Genomic DNA, 21,680 nt, shown 5'->3' on the forward strand with positions numbered 1-21,680 from the left:
CAAATGTCTGATACCATTCATATGACATGCTGAAAAGGCAAGAAAGAAAAATAGTAGCAAGTAAAACAGATCAGAGTGTTGGCAGGGGACTGGTGGAGGGCAGGAGATATGGGTTGATCCCTGGGTCAGGAAAAGCCCTTGGAAAAGGAAACGGCAACCCACTCCAGTATTCTTGGGAAGTCCCCTGGACAAAGAAACCTGGCAAGCTGCAGTCTATGGTGTCGCAAAAGAGTCAGACACAACTTAGTGACTGAACAACAAATATACATTTATGAAAACTTGCAGCACTATATACTACAAAAGGTGAATTTAACTGTATGAAAACTATACCTTAGTAAAACTGAAAAAAAATATAGGAAAAGATAATTGTAAATAAAAGGATATGAAGCTTTTAATATCCTGCTTCTACGACCTTCTTTAAGTACCAGTAGAAAAAGTCCCCTGCCATATTGTTTTTTGTCAAGAGTTTAGTGTTATAGTTTTGAAATACAATTGTATTTATTCTGTCAATTAAACTTGCCAGATCATTTGTTGAGCCAATTACTGTGTTCATCATTGTTCCCTGTAATATATATACATCCCTAGGCATCACCTTCCTTCTTGATAAAATTATTATATTCAAGCATCTTTGGTGGTAAAGCCTTATACTTTTGTTTGTAATTTTTTTTTCACTCCCTACTGATGCTTTTATCCATGCAGAGAACTCTTGGTGCGGGCAGTTATGTTCCCTCAGCACTTTTGAAGATATTTCTCTTTTGTCCTATGACTCCAGTGAAAAGTCCACTACCTTCTGTCTTTATCAGTGGGAAATCTGTCTTGCTTCTTTGAGAGAATTTTAAAGATTTTCATTAACACTGATATTCTCCATATTCAGTACTGTCTGGATAACTTTTTTTATTGCCTGCTCAATGTTTACAAAGTCGCACACTTTCTCTTCAAATGTCACTTGTGGCACACAATATAACACCAACACACATACGTATGTACAGGACAAGACAGATTGCCAAAGGTCATGGAGGGAAGACTGGGTAATTACAGACTCCACAGAGCACAGTCATGTTGAATTAAATAGTCCAGGCTAAGAAGATGATAAGTGAGGCCAGGTGGGTGGAGGTGGGAAGCAACGTCCCACAGATGCCTCAAAACCCACCTTAAATCTGGGGCAGAGGACTGATTGACCACGATAGGGTCTTTTCTTCCTGTTCATTTCAGTCGGTAATTTGGAAATGGGCCATCAGTGTCTTCCTTAGGTGACGTAGAAACCCAGGGCCTCCAAGCTCATTTAGTGAGAGAAGAGTACAAGGAAACAGGGCCAGGAAACAGGCCCAAAGGGACTCATTACCATCCTGTTTCCTGGACCAGCCTTTCCAGGGAAGGCCATTTCAGCTGAGAGGCTAGGCTAAGTCCCTCTAAACACAGGGGTAGAACAGAGGGAGTGGGATCATGGGATGAGGAAACTGGGCAGCCTCCCCCAGGACAGGCCCTGGCTCCGTGTTGGCCCTGGGGACAGTGAGATCAGTCATTGCAGGGTCTCCTTTGAGCAGCCCTTCTAATATCTACTTCCTCCCGATTCCCACTGCTTTCATTTTTCCTCCCAGACCCCAGCAAGAGTAAATAAAAGTCTGAGCGTCAGTACCCATGAACTCTGTCTGACTAATGCACAATAGATAGATGAAACTTTTACTTGAGGAGCTGTGTGACAGAAGCAGTTTCTTTTACTTTTCCACAGGTGTAAAAACAGGACAGCTATACTCTTGTTCTGTAGAAGCTCTCCAAGTCAGAAGGATTCAGTTGGCTCTGTCAGCAAGTATTGCATTTCCAGAGCAGACCTGTAGAGGAACTGAAGGAATGGAAGGAGTCCTAATCGACCTTGGTCAGACCCCTCAGACTTTTAACATCGCTTAGCAAAATCAAACCTATTGGATATGGCTGAAAAAGTCCCATCTTCCTTCTTGTGTTCTACTGCATCTTCTTTGACCCTCAAACAATCCCCAGGGTTGTCCATGTTGTCAGGCAGCTGGCATTTAACCACCTCAGGTAAGAGTATTGTCTCACTTTCAGGGAAGAGGGCAGTCTTGAGGAATTTTGACTTGAGAAATGGAGCCCAGTGCAGATCCCAAGAACTTCAGCTACTCTGTTCTCCAGGTTCTCTGGTGCTTGGGCTCTATACCTCATCACAAACTCCTCTATTCTTTGTTTTCTAAATATGAGGAGGAATCAGTGAGGCCTGATGGAAAATGCTATGCTACATCCCAGACCAGGGTATCTGCTTCCTGGTGGTAGCATTAAGATCAGGCTTTGCTGGCATCTGATAAAAATATTTGTAGCTATGTTATAATATATGCCTCTGAAGGACCATTTAAGATCAGATGATAGTTTTGTGACATGCTTTAGTACCTCTTTACTATTAAAATTCTGTGGACTTTGTAGAAGTCAATGGAAACTAGGAAATGTCAAAATATATGACATAATAGAGGAAAGTGAGTTTTAGAAATATGCTTCACTTACAGACTTTTTAAGATATGTTCAAATCTGGATTTATCTGCCCAGTTTCCATGATGCGTGAGACTGATTTCTGTCAATCTCATGTCCCTGTTCTAGAAAGCTTCTCTCTGAGAATGAGTCCCAGACTCCCATGGCAGCTTTCAGAACAGGAGCTCTTTTTCCTCCCCTGGGGTCCTCAATGCAGTCTGGATACCCTGGCTCTGTAGTTTGGGGACTCAAAATGGTGAAAGAGAGGGAAGCTAAGGTTAATGAGCTTGTTACAAATACAACACATGCTCTTTTTTCTCCTACAATTTCCCTATTTCTCCCCCAAACAATCTGAGCTTCCTCATCAATTCCTTATGTTTTTCATATTTCTGAGTAATCCCAGGGTCACATTTATTATAATATGTCATAAAATAAACAGCTATGTTTGCCTTGATTTTAAAGGTTAAGTTCTGAAAGTGACATCACCTCAAGCACACTATTCCATAGTCTCAGACAATCTAAATTATCTCCCCTCTTTGGCACATGGAGACTGTAGGGCTGGTCCAGTGAACTAAGATGCATACTTTAGCTCTTCTAATAAGGCTGTTTATAGCTTTGGGGCTGCAAATCAATGTGGACATACGGTGTATGGAAAAAAATAATGAGGTACATTATTGATATCACACCGATGCTCTTGTTTTAGTATTTCATATTCAAAATAGGTACACAGAACAGTGACTGGGTACTTAAATCATCAGTCAAACATTATACCTAAAGCATAGGTATAAGAATTATTAAGAGCATGCATACCTGAATAATGATATATTGCAATGAGAAAGGTAATTTGAATTTCTGGGGAGATACATATTCAGGTTTGATATCCTGAATAATATTCTTATCTAGTGATCTTTGAATATTTAGCTGTTAATGTGATGCTTGTTCTCCATTCAGATGGTTCTTTTCAAGATACTTAAAAGATTCAGAAACAGAGATCAAGAAATAAAATTAGCTACCAGTGGGAAAGGAATCACCATATTGGACTCATATTGGTCATTCTATGGGGCCTCTGATGTTACAAAATGTTGCAACCATCTTAACAAAAATTCACCTAGAATCTACTTGGTTCTAGGCAACTAAATAAACAACACAGAATGGAGCACTGGAACTCCACTCTGGGAAGTGGCTTCATATTGATGGGGATTCTGAATGACAGTTTGTCTCCTGAGCTGATCTGTGCTACAGTCACAGTCCTGTACATGCTGGCCCTCACCAGCAATTGCCTTCTGCTCCTGGCCATCACAACGGATGCCCGACTCCATGTGCCCATGTACCTCCTGCTCGGGCAGCTCTCTCTCATGGACCTCCTCTTCACGTCTGTTGTCACTCCCAAGGCCTTCATGGATTTTCTGCTCAGTGAAAACACCATCTCCTTTGTGGGCTGTGCCCTTCAGATGTTTCTGGCACTGACCCTGGGTGGTGCAGAGGACCTCCTACTGGCCTTCATGGCCTATGACAGGTATGTGGCCATTTGTCATCCTCTGAACTACATGGTCCTCATGAGGCCAAGGGTCTGCTGGCTCATGGTGGCCACATCCTGGATTTTGGCATCCCTTAGTGCCATTGTATATACTGTGTACACCATGCACTATCCCTTTTGCAAAGCCCGTGAGATCAGCCACCTGCTCTGTGAGATTCCACCTCTGTTGAAGTTGGCCTGTGCAGATACTTCCATATATGAACTCACGGTGTATGTGATGGGTGTGACCTTCTTGATTCCTCCTCTTGTTGCTATCCTTGCCTCCTACACACTAATCCTACTTACTGTGCTCCACATGCCCTCAAATGAAGGGAGGCAGAAAGCTCTGGTCACCTGCTCTTCCCACCTGACTGTGGTCGGGATGTTCTATGGAGCTGCCACATTCATGTATGTTCTGCCCAGTTCCTCCACAGTCCCAAGCAAGACAACATCATCTCTGTCTTCTACACGATTGTCACCCCAGCCCTGAACCCCCTTATCTACAGCCTGAGGAATAAAGAGGTCATGGGGGCCTTAAGAAGAATCCTGGGTAGATATATGCTGTGGACACACTCCTGACAGAGTTGCCAAGTGGAGGTGGTAGGAACTAAGTATCATGTGGCTGTGATAATGGTAGCTTATAGAAGTCTTATCAAACTCCAATAACCTCTTACATCAGAGGAGAGCTGCTCTCATTTGACTGGATTCTTAGACAATTGTAGAGAGAAGTAGCCTCATAAGACATATTGGGCTTCTTGTTTATTAGGTAGATGGTTGTTAAAACAATTAGTTGGAAAGAGTAATCAATTTGTGACTACATTTGTACAAATACTTATGTTGAGAGAGTGGGAAAAGCTAATGGGCCATTTTTATACCACAAAATGAAAATTAAAGTACAGAAATGAATAAAACAGAATGTGGAAGTTCCCAGGTTTCAAGTGAGCATTGGAAATATAATAGCAGTGAGAGTCATGTGTTGTGTATTTTTCTTGAGTTTTTTTTTTTAACTTTACAATATTGTGTTGGTTTTGCCATATATCAAAATGAATCCACCACAGGTATACATGTGTTCCCCATCCTGAACCCTCCTCTCTCCTCCCTCCCCATACCATCCCTCTGGGTCGTCCAAGTGCACCAGCCCCAAGCATCCAGTATCGTGCATCGAACCTGGACTGGCGACTTGTTTCATATATGATATTACACATGTTTCAATGCCATTCTCCCAAATCATCCCACCCTCTCCCTGTCCCACAGAGTCCAAAAGACTGTTCTATAAAACAGTGTCTCTTTTGCTGTCTTGTATACAGGATTACTGTTACCATCTTTCTAAATTCCATATATATATGCATTAGTATACTGTATTGGTGTTTTTCTTTCTGGCTTACTTCACTCTGTATAATAGGCTCCAGTTTCATCCACCTCATAAGAACTGGTTCAAATGTATTCTTTTTAATGGCTGAGAAATACTCCATTGTGTATATGTACCACAGCTTTCTTATCCATTCATCTGATGATGGACATCTAGGTTGCTTCTATGTCCTGGCTATTATAAACAGTGCTGTGATGAACATTGGGGTACACGTGTCTCTTTCAATTCTGGTTTCCTTGGTGTGTATGCCCAGCAGTGGGATTGCTGGATCATAAGGCAATTCTATTACCAGTTTTTTAAGAAATTTCCACACTGTTCTCCATAGTGGCTGTACTAGTTTGCATTCCCACCAACAGTGTAAGAGGGTTCCCTTTTCTTCCCTTTTCTCTAGACTTTTGGATAGCAGCCATTCTGACTGGTGTGAAATGGTACCTCATAATGGTTTTGATTTGCATTTCTCTGATAATGAGTGATGTTGAGCATCTTTTCATGTGTTTGTTAGCCATCTGTATGTCTTCTTTAGAGAAATGTTTATTTAGTTCTTTGGCCCATTGTTTGATTTGGTCATTTATTTTTCTGGAATTGAGGTGTAGGAGTTGCTTGTGTACTTTTGAGATTAGTTGTTTGTCAGTTGCTTCATTTGCTATTATTTTCTCCCATTCTGAAGGCTGTCTTTTCACCTCGCTTATAGTTTCCTTTGTTGTGCAAAAGCTTTGAAGTTTAATTAGGTCCCATTTGTTTATCTTTGTTTTTATTTCCAATATTCTGGGAGGTGGGTCATAGAGGATCCTGCTGTGGTGTATGTCGGAGAGTGTTTTGCCTATGTTCTCCTCTAGGAGTTTTATAGTTTCTGGTTTTACGTTTAGAAAAGTACAACTTTCCAAAACTTTCCAAAACTGGACCAGGAAGAAATAGGAAATCTTAACAGACCCATCACAAGCACAGAAATTGAAACTGTAATCAGAAATCTTCCAGAAAACAAAAGCCCAGGTCCAGATGGCTTCACAGTTGAATTCTACCAAAAGTTTAGAGAAGAGCTAACATCTATCCTACTCAAAGTCTTCCAGAAAATTGCAGAGGAAGGTAAACTTCCAAACTCATTCTATGAGGCCACCATCACCCTAATACCAAAACCTGACAAAGATGCCACAAAAAAAGAAAACTACAGGCCAATATCACTGATGAACATAGATGCAAAAATTCTTAACAAAATTCTAGCAATCAGAATCCAACAACACCTTAAAAAGATCATACACCATGACCAAGTGGGCTTTATCTCAGGGATGCAAGGATTCTTCAATATCTGCAAATCAATCAATGTAATACACCATATTAACAAATTGAAAAATAAAAACCATATGATTATCTCAATAGATGCAGAGAAAGCCTTTGACAAAATTCAACATCCATTTATGATAAAAACTCTCCAGAAAGCAGGAATAAAAGGAACTTACCTCAACATAATAAAAGCTATATACGACAAACCCACAGCAAACATTATCCTCAATGGTGAAAAATTGAAAGCATTTCCTCTAAAGTCTTGTTCCTCAGGAACAAGACAAGGGTGCCCACTTTCACCATTACTATTCAACATAGTTTTGGAAGTTTTGGCCACAGCAATCAGAGCAGAAAAAGAGATAAAAGGAATCCAAATGGGAAAAGAAGAAGTAAAACTCTCACTGTTTACAGATGACATGATCCTCTACATAGAAAACCCTGAAGACTCCACCAGAATATTACTAGAACTAATCAATGATTATAGTAAAGTTGCAGGATATAAAATCAACACACAGAAATCCCTTGCATTCCTATACACTAATAATGAGAAAACTGAAAGAGAAATTAAGGAAACAATTCCATTAACCATTTGCAACGGAAAGAATAAAAATTAGGCATATATCTACCTAAAGAAACTAAAGACTTATATATAGAAAACTATAAAACACTGGTGAAAGAAATTCAAAGAGGACACTAATAGATGGAGAAATATACCATGTTCATGGATTGGAAGAATCAATATAGTGAAAATGAGTATACTACCCAAAGCAATTTATAGATTCAATGCAATCCCTATCAAGCTACCAACGGTATTCTTCACAGAGCTAGAACAAATAATTTCACAATTTGTATGGAAATACAAAAAACCTCAAATAGCCAAAGCGATCTTGAGAAAGAAGAATGGAACTGGAGGAATCAACCTACCTGACTTCAGGCTCTATTACAAAGCCACAGTTATCAAGACAGTATGGTACTGGCACAAAGACAGAAATATTGATCAATGGAATAAAATAGAAAGCCCAGAGATAAATCCATGCTCATATGAACACCTTATCTTTGACAAAGGAGGCAAGAATATACAATGGATTAAAGACAATCTCTTTAACAAGTGGTGCTGGGAAAACTGGTCAACCACTTGTAAAAGAATGAAACTAGAACACTTTCTAACACCATACACAAAAATAAACTCAAAATGGATTAAAGATCTCAACGTAAGACCAGAAACTATAAAACTCCTGGAGGAGAACATAGGCAAAACACTCTCTGACATACATCACAGCAGGATCCTCTATGACCCACCTCCCAGAATATTGGAAATAAAAGCAAAAATAAACAAATGGAACCTAATTAAACTTAAAAGCTTCTGCACAACAAAGGAAACTATTAGAAAGGTGAAAAAGCAGCCTTCAGAATGGGAGAAAATAATAGCAAATGAAGCAACTGACAAACAACTAATCTCAAAAATATACAAGCAACTCCTACAGCTCAACTCCAGAAAAATAAATGACCCAATCAAAAAATGGGCCAAAGAACTAAATAGACATTTCTCCAAAGAAGACATACAGATGGCTAACAAACACATGAAAAGATGCTCAACATCACTCATTATCAGAGAAATGCAAATCAAAACCACTATGTGGTACCATTTCATGCCAGTCAGAATGGCTGCAATCCGTAAGTCTACAAGCAATAAATGCTGGAGAGGGTGTGGAGAACGGGGAACTCTCTTACACTGTTGGTGGGAATGCAAACTAGTACAGCCACTATGAACAGGGTGGAGATTCCTTAAAAAACTGGAAATAGAACTGCCTTATGATCCAGCAATCCCACTGCTGGGCATACACACTGAGGAAACCAGAAGGGAAAGAGACACGTGTACCCCAATGTTCATTGCAGCACTGTTTATAATAGCCAGGACATGGAAGCAACCTAGATGTCCATCATCAGATGAATGGATAAGAAAGCTGTGGTACATATACACAATGGAGTATTACTCAGCCATTAAAAAGAATACATTTGAATCAGTTCTAATGAGATGGATGAAACTGGAACCTATTATACAGAGTGAAGTAAGCCAGAAAGAAAAACACGAATACAGTGTACTAACGCATATATATGGAATTTAGAAAGATGGAAACAATAACCCTGTGTACGAGACAGCAAAAGAGACACTGATGTATAGATCTGTCTTATGGACTCTGTGGGAGAGGGAGAGGGTGGGGAGATTTGGGAGAATAGCATTGAAACATGTATAATATCATGTATGAAATGAGTCGCCAGTCCAGGTTTGATGCACGATACTGGATGCTTGGGGCTGGTGCACTGGGATGACCCAGAGGGAGGGTATGGGGAGGGAGGACGGAGGAGGGTCAGGATGGGTAACACAGGTATACCTGTGGCGGATTCATTTTGATATTTGGCAAAACTAATACAATATTGTAAAGTTTAAAAATTAAATTAAAATTTAAAAAAATCATAACAATTGTATGGTGAGTATATTTCTTTGTTTGTGTCCACAGGAAAGGAAAGCTATCATTATAATTCACCTTATGCTAATTTAGATATGCTTTATTTGTATCATTTGATTTACCTGTGTGGAAATATTTATAACAAAAACTGTGAACTTTCCTGGCTCACCTAATTGAAATTATTTTGGGAGGTAGTGCTTTTTTAAAACTCAGAAATATCTTCTTTTCAGAAGCTGTCTTAAATTACTTAGTGTATTAAGATCAATGATAATATAAAAGCTAATAATCTATGGAACTAGTCCAAGTTCATTATATAAACAGAAAATTCAGAAATTGAGAAAGAGAAAACCTATAAGTTTTTCTATTCATTTTTGCTTATCTATATGCAGTTTACTGAATAGCTATGTACATTTTGGCCAAAGTTTTGCTTTTTTTTTGCTTGAAATTTGGTGAAGTTTCTTCCTTTGGAGAGAGGACATTATAGTGTAGGGCTGGGGGGCTTAGGGAGGTAGGTGGCCAGAGTTCTGAGTTTAATCTCTGCTCACCATGTATACCTGTGTATCTTTGAACAGAAATTAAACCATTCATTTTTCATTTTGTTCCTCTGAAAAGCAGTGATAATAATAAGACTCATGATGATTTCGTGTTTTAGGGTGACTTGAATAAGATGATAATGCACTTAGACCTGTGCCTCACAAATAGTTCTTAAACCATGCTAACTGTTATATGAATATCTAATAAATAGTCTTGATAAAACTTCATTTCAAATGACTACATAATAGCATCATATGAATCCTCTATAATGTATTTAGGGATTTCCTTACATTTAATTTTTTCCCTTCAAATTTTCTGCGTAAGGGTATATTTTAAGTGAGGTCAAATTCTTGAAGGGTAAAAAATGGAATATAAGCAAAGAAACTATTTGAAATTCTTATTTTAAAGAGCTAACTGTTTATGAGAAAGTTAGAGACCTTTTGCATGCCGGCTAGCATTTTGTGAGAGTCTCTGCCTCATTGTACTCTTTCCATCCTGTCTTATATAAACTCCCTTTGATAATTTATTAAGCACATAAACAAAAAGTAACAGGTGTTTTCACTTATAGTATTTATTTTGTTTTATTCTAATGATTTTTCTGTAGCCCTATATAGACAAAGTGAAGTTCTTCAGTCGTGTCCGACTCTGCGACCCCATGGACTGTAGCCTACCAGGTTCCTCTGTCCATGGGATTTTCCAGGCAATAGTACTGGAGTGGATTGCCCTTTCCTTCTCCAGGGGATCTTCGTGACCCAGGGATCGAACCCAGGTCTCCTGCATTGTAGGCAGACACTTTACCATCTAAGCCACCAGTGAAGTCAGGGAAGGTCCTAGACAATTTGGCAGTTATATACGTGGAAACATTTATTTTCAGTTTATTACATATGTAGTAGGATATGTTGGATAGAGAAGTGTTACAACATTTACAAAATGTCACAGATTCATTTTTTCCTTTGTATTTTATAGGTGATAGTACCCTTACAATTTCCATTTTTAATTCAGATAATATTGCCATAAATCTTTAGATTTGCTTAATAAACTTTAATCTCTCTGATATTATTTAAATACATTATGGATAGTGAAACTTTAAGTTAGTTGTTTTCTAAATAGCTGATTTTCCTGTTAGCATTCCTAATAATCTTTACCTATTTTGCATTTATTATTACTATTATTTATAATTGCTTGACTATGTATTTTCTTCTTGTAAGTATAGTGGTAGAGGGTGTCTCTAGTACTGGTCTAGTACTACCCCATTCCTCAGAGCAAATCATCTTAAAAGACTTCACCGTACCTACACCTTCTGGTCCTCCTCTACCATTCACAACTCATATCACTGTAATCAGGCTCCCTCTACAGCCAACAGCACCTCCCCTCCCTACCTCATTGTAGTCGTGCGTATCAAGAGTGACGGAGGTATATGTCTCATCTGTTCTGACAAAGAAATAATAGTATATATTTTATAAAAGTGTAAAATGTGAATTTTAGAATCATTACCTGTGATTACCAATGAGCCTCAAAGGGCTTAGAGATTAAAATCTATATTCCATAGGAGATACAGTATATCTTTATAGTCCACATATCTCAGAAAAAATTAAATAATTGTAAATAGTTTCAGAATGCTAACTAGACAGGACTTAACTATCATTAAGGTTCTCAGTCTCCAGGCCTAAGTGTATGTGTGTGTCCCTGTATGACTTTCTCTCTTGAATTGCACCTTCTTTTTACTTGCATGAATAATCCTGCTCATTCTCCCAAACTCTTCATTTTATCTTTAAATACTAATTAGGAGACATGCAATTTAAAACTTCAGGCAACATGCGCTTCATTTTTAATTTAAAAACCCATATTTTATAGCTTAAAAATGCAAAATGAGAATAAAATTGTTCAGTCACTACAGAAAACAGATGGACAGTTTTTAATCAAATTAAACACATACTTACCACACAACAGAGCAAGTTTACTACAAGGGACTTACCCAAGTGAATAACAGTTTATAGTCACTCAAAAACCTATACATGAATGTTTATAATGGCTTTTTCCACTAACAACAATAACCAGAAACAACAAAAATGTCCTTTAACTGGTGAATGGATAAAGAAACTATGATAAAGCCACACAACTGGATGTTACTTAGCAAAAAATGAGAACAGACTATTAATAGATGGCAGAATTTGAATGAATCTAAAACATATTATGCTAAGTGACAGAAGCAATACTCAAAGTATCCGATACCATTCATATGACATGTAGGGAAAAAATAGGAGAGACTCTAAATAGATCAGAGAGTTCCCAAGGGCTTGGGTGAGCATGGGATGATTATCAAAAGGCACCAGAGAATTTGCAGCATTGAGGCAACTTTTATATCTTGGTTTTGGTGGTGGTTATATTCTATTATGGGCTTCTCTGATGGCTCAGCAGGTAAAGAAACCACCTGCACTGCAGAAGACTCAAGAGATGTGGGATTGATTCCTGTCTCAGGACGACCCCTAGAGGAGCACATGCCAACCCACTCGAGTATTCTTGGCTGGAGAATCCCATGGACAGAGGAGCCTGGTGAGGTACAGTCCAAAGGGTCTTAAAGAGTTGGACAAGACTGACAGACTAACACTTTCACTTTCCCTTTTTACATATGCTATTATATACATTTGTCAAAAATTGCAAAACTGTATACAAAAAGAGGCAGATTTTATTGGGTAAAAATTTGTGCCTTAATAAAAATTTAAAAAGTAAGAAATAATTGAATAAAATTTTTAATATTCTGCTTGTACATCCTTCTTTAAGTACCAATAGAAAAAAGTCCCCTGTCGTCTTGATTTTTTTCTGTGAATTTAAAAATTTTTATTTATATCCTATCTGCTTTGAAAAGGGATTTAATGTTCAGTCAGTTCAGTTCAGTTGCTCAGTCGTGTCTGACCTTTGCAACCCATGGACTGCAGCACACCAGGCTTCCTGTCCATCACCAACTCCTGGAGCTTGCTCAAACTCACGTCCATTGAGTTGGTGATGCCATCCAACCATCTCACCCTCTGTCATCCCCTTCTCCCACCTTAAATCTTTCCCAGAATCAGGATTTTTTCCAATGAGTCAGTTCTTTGCATCAGATGGCCAAAGTATTGGAGTTTCAGCTTCAGCATCAGTCCTTCCAATGAATATTCAGGACTAATTTCTTTAGGACGGACTGATTGGATCTCCTTGCTTTCCAAGGGACTCTCAAGAGTCTTCTCCAACACCACAGTTCAAAAGCATCAATTCTTCAGCTCTCAGCTTTCTTAATAACCCAACTCTCACATCCATACATGACTACTGGTAAAACCACAGCTTTGACTAGATGGACCTTTGTTGGTAAAGTAATGTCTCTGCTTCTTAATATACTGTCTAGGTTGGTTATAACTTTTCTTCCAAGGAGTAAGCATCTTTTAATTTCATGGCTGCAGTCACCATCTGCAGTGATTTTGGAGTCCCCCAAAATAAAGTCTATCACTGTTTCCATTGTTTTCCCATCTCTTTGTCATGAAGTGATGGGACTGGTTGTGTCCAACTCTTTGTGACCCCATGGACTGTACAATCGATAGAATTCTTGAGGCCAGAATACTGGACTGGGTAGCCTTTCCCTTCTCCAGGGGAACTTCCCAACCCAGGGATTGAACCCAGGTGTCCCGCATTTCAAGGAGATTCTTTACCAGCTGAGCCACAAGGGAAGCCCAAGAATATTGGAGTGGGTAGCCTATCCCTTCTCCAGTGGGTCTTCTCGACCCAGCAATTGAATCGAGGTTCGTGCATTGCAGGCGGATTCTTTACCAACTGAGCTATCAGGGAAGCCCTTATGATACAGTGGAAGTGATTATACAGCACAGCACTGGAGCGGCGGCTGAGAAAAGATACCCCATGTCCAAAGGCAAAGGAGTAGCCCCAGCAAGCTGGTAAGAGGGGCAAAAACACATTTAGAATCAAACCCCATACGTGCCAGAGATGCTCAGAGGGCTCAAATAAATCTTGTGCGCACCAGGACCCAGAGATCCCACAGAGACTGAGACAGAACTGTGTTGGAGGTACAGGCTAGCAGTGGCCTGCCACAGGGGCAGGGGCTTTGGGTGCCACAGACCTGGGTATGACATAAGCACTCTTGGAGGAGGTTGCCATTAACCCCAGCATAGAGCCACCAGAACTTACACAGGACCGGGGAAACAGACTTTTGGAGGGAACAGACAGAACTCTGTGGGCACCAGGACCCAGGAGAAAGGAGCAGTGACCACACAAGAGACTGACCCAGACTTGCCCATGGGTTCCCAGGAGTGTCTAGCAGAGGCATGGGTCAGCAGTGGCCTGCTGCAGGGTTGGGGGCATGGAGTGTAGCAGAGCGTTTATGGGACCTTTTGAAGGAGGTCACCATTATCTTCACTGCCTCCACTACAGTTTGGCCCCGGGTAAATAACAGGGAAGGAAAACAACCTCACCCATCAATAGAAAATTGGATTAAAGATTTAGTGAGCCTGGCCCTGCCCATCAGAATAAGACCCAGTTTCCCCCTCAGAACATGGAGGAGCTACTCCATGTTCAAGGTCAGAAGGGGCGGCAGTGAGGAGATACCCCTTGTCCAAGGTAAGGAGCAGCGGCTGCACTTTGCTGGAGCAGCTGTGAAGAGATACCCCACGTCCAAGGTAAGAGAAACCAAGTAAGATGGTAGGTATTGCAAGAGGGCATCAGAGGGCAGACACATTGAAACCATAATCAAGGAAAACTAGTCAATCTAATCACATGGACCACAGTCTTGTCTAACTCAACACTAAGCCATGCCCTATGGGGCCACCCAAGACGGGCCGGTCATGGTGCAGAGATTGGACAGAATGTGGTCCACTGGAGAAGGGAATGGCCAACCACTTCAGTATTCTTGCCTTGAGAACCCCATGAACAGTATGAAAAGGCAAAAGGATAGGATACTGAAAGAGGAACTCCCCAGGTCAGTAGGGGCCCAATATGCTACTGGAGATCAGTGGAGGAATAACTCCAGAAAGAATGAAGGATGGAGCCAAAGCAAAAACAATACCCAGTTGTGGATGTGACTGGTGACAGAAGCAAGGTCCGATGCTGTAAAAAGCAATATTGCAAGGAACCTGGAAGGGTCCATGAATCAAGGATCCATGAATCAAGGCAAATTGGAAGTGGTCAAACAGGAGATGGCAAGAGTGAATGTCGACATTCTAGGAATCAGTGAACTAAAATGGACTGGAATGGGTAAATTTAACTCAGATGACCATTATATCTACTACTGCTGGCAGGAATCCCTTAGAAGAAATGGAGTAGCCATTATGGTCAAAAAAAGAGTCCGAAATGCAGTACTTGGATGCAATCTCAAAAATGACAGAATGATCTCTGTTCGTTTCCAAAGCAAACCATTCAATATCACAGTAATCCAAGTCTATGCCCCAGCCAATAACGCTGAAGAAACAGAAGTTGAACGGTTTTATGAAGACCTACAATACCGTTTAGAACTAACACCCCAAAAAGATGTCTTTTTCATTATAGGGGACTGGAATGCAAAAGTAGGAAGTCAAAAAACACCTGGAGTAACAGGCAAGTTTGGCCTTGGAATATGGAATGAAGCAGGGCTAAGGCTAATCGAGTTTTGCCAAGAAAATGCACTGGTCATAGCAAACACCCTCTTCCAACAACACAAGAGAAGACTCTACACATAGCCATCACCAGATGGTCAAAAACAAAATCAGATTGATTATATTCTTTGCAGCCAAAGATGGAGAAGCTCTATACAGTCAGCAAAAACAAGACCAGGAGCTGACTGTGGCTCAGATCATGAACTCCTTATTGCCAAATTCAGACTGAAATTGAAGAAAGTAGGGAAAACCACTAGACCATTCAGGTATGACCTAAATCAAATCCCTTATTATTATACAGTGGAAGCAAGAAATAGATTTAAGGGACTAGATCTGATAGATAGAGTGCCTGATGAACTATGGACAGAGGTTCGTGACATGGTACAGGAGACAAGGATCAAGACCATCCCCATGGAAAAGAAATGTGAAAAAGCAAAATGGCGGTCTGGGGAGGCCTTACAAATAGCTGTGAAAAGAAGAGAAGTGAAAAGCAAAGGAGAAAAGGAAAGATATAAACATCTGAATGCGGAGTTTCAAAGAATAGCAAGAAGAGATAAGAAAGTCTTTTTCAGCGATCAGTGCAAAGAAATAGAGGAAAAAACAGAATGGGAAAGACTAGAGATCTCTTCAAGAACATTAGAGATACCAAAGGAACATTTCATGCAAAGATGGGCTCGATAAAGGACAGAAATGGTATGGACCTAACAGAAGCAGAAGATATTAAGAAGAGGTGGCAAGAATACACAGAAGAACTGTAGAAAAAAGAGCTTCATGACCAAGGTAATCACGATGGTGTGATCATTGACCTAGAGCCAGACATCCTGGAATGTGAAGTCAAGTGGGCCTTAGAAAGCATCACTACGAATGAAGCTAGAGGAGGTGATAGAATTCCAGTTGAGCTACTTCAAATCCTGAAAGGTGATGCTGTGAAAGTGCTGAACTCAATATGCCAGCAAATTTGGAAACCTCAGCAGTGGCCACAGGACTGGAAAAGGTCAGTTTTCATTCCAATCCCAAAGAAAGGCAATGCCAAAGAATGCTCAAACTACCACACAATTGCACTCATCTCACACGCTAGTAATGTAATGCTCAAAATTCTCCAAGCCAGGCTTCAGCAATACGTGAATTGTGCACTTCCAGATGTTCAAGCTGATTTTAGAAAAGGCAAAGGAACCAGAGATCAAATTGCCAACATCTGCTGGATCATCAAAAAAGCAAGAGAGTTCCAAAAACATCTATTTCTGCTTTATTGACAATGCCAAAGCCTTCGACTGTGTGGATCACAATAAACTGTGGAAAATTCTGAAAGAGATGGGAATACTAGACCACCAGACCTACCTCTTGAGAAACCTATATGCAGATTAGGAAGCAACAGTTAGAACTGGACATGGAACAATAGACTGGTTCCAAATCAGGAAAGGAGTACGTCAAGGCTGTATATTGTCACCCTGCTTATTTAACTTATACGCAGAGTACATCATGAGAAACACTGGGCTGGAAGAAGCCCAAGCTGGAATCAAGATTGCTGGGACAAGTATCAATAACCTCAGATATACAGATGACACCACCCTTATGGCAAAAAGTGAAGAGGAACTAAAAAGCCTCTTGATGAAAGTGAAAGAGGAGAGTGAAAAAGTTGGCTTAAAGCTCAACATTCAGAAAACTAACATCATGGCATCTGGTCCCATTGCTTCATGGGAAATAGATGGGGAAACAGTGTCAGACTTTATTTTTGGGGGGCTCCAAAATCACTGCAGGTGATGATTGCAGCCATGAAATTAAAAGATGCTTACTCCTTGGAAGGAAAGTTATGACCAACCTAGATAGCTTATTGAAAAGCAGAGACATTACATTGCCAACAAAGTCCGTCTATTGAAGCATGTGGTTTTCTCAGTGGTCATGTATGGATGTGAGTGTTGGACTGTGAAGAAAGCTGAGCACTTTTGAACTGTGGTGCTGGAGAAGACTCTTGAGAGTCCCTTGGACTGCAAGGAGATCCAACCAGTCCATTCTAAAAGAGATCAGTCCTGGGTTTTCTTTGGAAGGAATGTTGCTAAAGCTGCAACTCTGGTACTTTGGCCACCTCATGCAAAGAGTTGACTCATTGGAAAAGACTCTGATGCTGGGAGGGATTGGGAGCAGGAGGAGAAGGGGATGACAGAGGATGAGATGGCTGGATGACATCACCAACTCGATGGACATGAGTTTGAGTGAACTCTGGGAGTTGGTGATGGACAGGGAGGCCTGGCGTGCTGCAGTTCATGAGGTGGCAAAGAGTTGGTCACGACTGAGCGACTGATCTGAACTGAACTCTCCCTCAGTCAGTCTCTACCATCAGAAAGCTTCCATAAGCCTCTTATCCTTCTCAATCAGAGGGCAGACAGACTAAAAACCAGAGTCACAGGAAACTAACTAATCTGATCACATGGGCCACAGCCTTGTCTAACTCAGTGAAACTATGAGCCATGCCATGTAGCAACACTCAAGATGGATCATGGTGGAGAGTTCTGACCAAACGTGGTCCACTGGAGAAGGGAATGGCCAACCACTTCAGTATTCTTGCCTTGAGAACCCCATTAATAGTATGAAAAGGCAAAAGGATAGGACACTGAAAGGTGAACTCCCCAGGTTGGCAGGTGCCCTATATGCTACTGGAGATCAGTGGAGAAATAACTCCAGGAAGAATGAAGAGACAGATCGAGAACAAAAACAACACTCAGTTGTGGATGTGATGGGTGACAGATGTAAAGCCTGATGCTGTAAAGAGCAATATTGCATAGGAACCTGGAATGTCAGGTCCATGAATCAAGGCAAATTGGAAGTGGTCAAACAGGAGATGGCAAGAGTGAACGTCAACATAGGAATCAGCAAGCTAAAATGGACTGGAATGGGTGAATTTAACTAAGATGACCATGAATCCTACTGGTGATTCTTGCCTACTACTGTGGGCAAGAATCCCTTAGAAGAAATGGAGTAGCCATCACAGTCAACAAAAGAGTCCAAAATGCAGTACTTGGATGCAATCTCAAAAACGACAGAATGATCTCTGTTCATTTCCAAGGCAAACCATTCAGTATCACAATAATCCAAGTCTATGCTGGGACCAGTAATGCTGAAGAAGCTGAAGTTGAACGATTCTATGAAGACCTACAAGACCTTCTAGAACTAACACCCCCCAAAAGATATCCTTTTCATTATAGGGGACTGGAATGCAAAAGTAGGAAGGTAAGAAATACCTGGAGTAAGAGGCAAATTTGGCCTTGGAGTACAGAATGAAGTAGGGCAAAGGCTAATCGAGTTTTGCCAAGAGAATGCACTGGTCATAGCAAACACCCTCTTCCAACAACACAAGAGAGGACTCTACGGGTGGACATCACCAGATAGTCAACAACGAAATCAGATTGATTATATTCTTTGCAGCCAAAGATGGAGAAGCTCTATCTAGTCAGCAAAAGCAAGACCGGGAGCTGATGGTGGCTCAGATCATGAACTCCTTATTGCCAAATTCAGACTGAAATTGAAGAAAGTAGGGAAAACCACTAGACCATTCAGGTATGACCTAAATCAAATCCATTATGATTATATAGAGAAATGGCAAATAGATTCAAGGGATTAGATCTGATAGACAGAGTGTCTGAAGAACTATGGATGGGGGCTCGTAACATTGTACAGGAGGCAGGGATCAAGATCATCCCCCGAAAAAAGAAGAGCAAAAAGGCAAAATGGTTTTCTGAGGAGGACTTACAAATAGCTGTGAAAAGAAAAAAAAGAGAAAGGCAAAGGAGAAAAGGAAAGATATACCCATCTGAATGCAGAGTTCCAAAGAATAGCAAGGAGGGATACGAAAGCCTTCCTCAGTGATCAATGCAAAGAAATAGAGGGTACAATAGAATGGGAAAGACTAGAGATCTCTTCAAGCAAATCAGAGATACTGAAGGAGGAAACAGACAGAACAGGTTCCATCTTGAAAGCAGGCCTCCATTTTGAGCTGCACTGTGGAATTAAAGCTATATGCCCTGTATCTATGGAAACAACATACAAACTGGAAAATCAGAGCCCCCAGGTTGAAGAGCCCCAGGGCTGGTACCTAGACTCTCTGTCGCCTAAAATAATACCCTAATTATCTATGTAACCGAATAGAATCATAAATTCTATTATGCTTATTGGGGTATGACCACAAGCCTATTGATAATTGCCCACTGTTAACTACGTGGCTTAAGGCATACGAATCACAGGTTAACTTTGATTGAACCTTTCTTTTCCTTTGTTCAGACTAGTTTCAGAGAATTTGGGGAGGTGGGTTTGAGCATGTACACTTAGGGTATATAAGGTTTTCACAAAAACTGGTCAGGGTCCTTGGCTAAGAGGACACTCTGCCTTGAGCCCGCTGGTATAATAAACTGCACTCCACTATCTGCATTGTCCTTCTAAGTGAGTTTGTTTCCCAGAACGCATGGCTACAACAATACCAAGAGAACACTTCATGCCAATGGGCACAATAAAGGACAGAAATGTTATGGACCTAACAGAAGCAGATGGAAAAGGCAATGGCACCCCACTCCAGTACTCTTGCCTGGAAAATCCCGTGGATGGAGGAGCTTGGTAGGCTGCAGTCCATGAGGTCTCTAAGAGTCGGACACGACCGAGCGACTTCACTTTCCCTTTTCACTTTCATGCACTGGAGAAGGAAATGGCAACCCACTCCAGTGTTCTTGCATGGAGAATCCCAGGGACGGGGGAGCCTGGTGGGCTGCCATCTATGGGGTCGCACAGGGTCGGACACGACTGAAGCGACTTAGCAGCAGAAGCAGCAACAGAAGCAGAAGCAAAAGATATTAAGAACAGGTGGCAAGAATACACAGAAGAAGTATATAAAAAAGTTCTTCACGACCCAGATAATCACAATGCTGTGATCACTCACCTAGAGCCAGACTTCTTGGAATGAAAAGTCAAGTGGGCCTTAGGAAGCATCACTGCAAACAAAGCTAGTGGAGGTGATGGAATTCCAGTTGAGGTCTTTCATATCCTAAAAGATGATGCTGTGAAAGTGCTGCAGTCAATATGCCAGCAAATTTGGAAAACTCAGCAGTGGCCAAAGGACTGAAAAGGTCAGGTTTCATTCCAATTCCAAAGAAAGGCAACGCCAAAGAATGCTCAAACTACTGCACAATCGCACTTATCTCACACGCTAGCAAAGTAATGCTCAAAATTCTCCAAGCCAGGCTTCAACAGTACGTGAACTGTGCACTTCCAGATGTTCAAGCTGGTTTTAGAAAAGGCAGAGGAACCAGAGATCAAATTGCCAACATCTGCTGGATCATGGATAAAGCAAGAGAGTTCCAGAAAAATATCTACTTCTACTTTATTGACTGTGCCAAAGCTTTGACTGTGTGGATCACAATAAACTGTGGAAAATTCTGAAAGATATGGGAATACCAGACCACCTGACCTGCCTCCTGCGAAATCTGTATGCAGGTCAGGAAGCAACAGTTAGAACTGGACATGTAATAACAGACTGGTTCCAAATCAGGAAAGGAGTACATCAAGGCTGTATATTGTCATCCTGCTTATTTAACTACTATGCAGAGTAAATCATGAGAAATGCTGGGCTGGAGGAAGCACAAGCTGGAATCAAGATTGCTGGGAGAAATACCAATAACCTCAGATATGTGGATGACAGCAACTTTAGGGCACAAAGTGAAGAGGAACTAAAGAGCTTCTTGATGAAAGTGGAAAAGGAGAGTGAAAAAGTTTGCTTAAAACTCAGCATTCAGAAAACTAAGATTGTGGCATCTGGTCCCATCACTTCATGGCAAATAGATGGGGAAACTGTGGAAACAGTGAGAGACTTTATTTTTTTGTGCTCCAAAATCACTGCAAATGGTGACTGCAGCCATAAAATTAAAAGATGCTTACTCCTTCGAAGAAAAGTTATGACCAATCTAGACAGCATATTAAAATGCAGAGTTGCCAGGAAAGATCTGTCTAGTCAAATCTATGGTTTTTTCCAGTAGTCATGTATGGATGTGACAGTTGGATTATAAAGAAAGCTGAGAGCCGAAGAATTGATGCTTTTGAACTGTGGTGTTGGAGAAGACTCTTGAGAGTCCCTTGGATTGCAAGGAGATCCAACCAGTCCATCCTAAAAGAAATCAATCCTGAATATTCATTGGAAGGACTGATGCTGAAGCTGTAACTCCAGTACTTTGGCCACCTGATGCAAAGAACTGACTCATTTGAAAAGACCCTGATTCTGGGAAAGATTTAATGTAGGAGGAGAAGGGGACGACAAAGGTGGGATGAGATGGTTGGATGGCATCTTGGACTCAATGGACTTGAGTAAACTCCGGGAGAGTTGGTGGTGGACAACTCTTGTAGCCACACGTTCTGGGAAACAAACTCACTCAGAAGGACAATGCAGATAGTGGAGTGCA

General features: G+C 40.8%; 2 protein-coding genes across 2 annotated transcripts in view; both read left to right on the forward strand.

The window, feature by feature from the left end:
• The window catches only part of LOC102288357 (olfactory receptor 2AG1), a 48,879-nt gene that overhangs the window by 23,037 nt on the left and 4,162 nt on the right, over window positions 1–21,680 (forward strand). The window lies entirely within an intron of this gene.
• On the forward strand, window positions 3,624–4,567 carry LOC102276821 (olfactory receptor 2AG1). Its single transcript, XM_005911436.2, is given in 2 exon segments — window positions 3,624–4,416; window positions 4,419–4,567. Coding segments are annotated over 2 exon segments (942 nt in total).

The sequence above is a fragment of the Bos mutus genome, chromosome 15, assembly GCF_027580195.1.
Source record: "Bos mutus isolate GX-2022 chromosome 15, NWIPB_WYAK_1.1, whole genome shotgun sequence".
Classification (NCBI taxonomy): Eukaryota; Metazoa; Chordata; class Mammalia; order Artiodactyla; family Bovidae; genus Bos; species Bos mutus.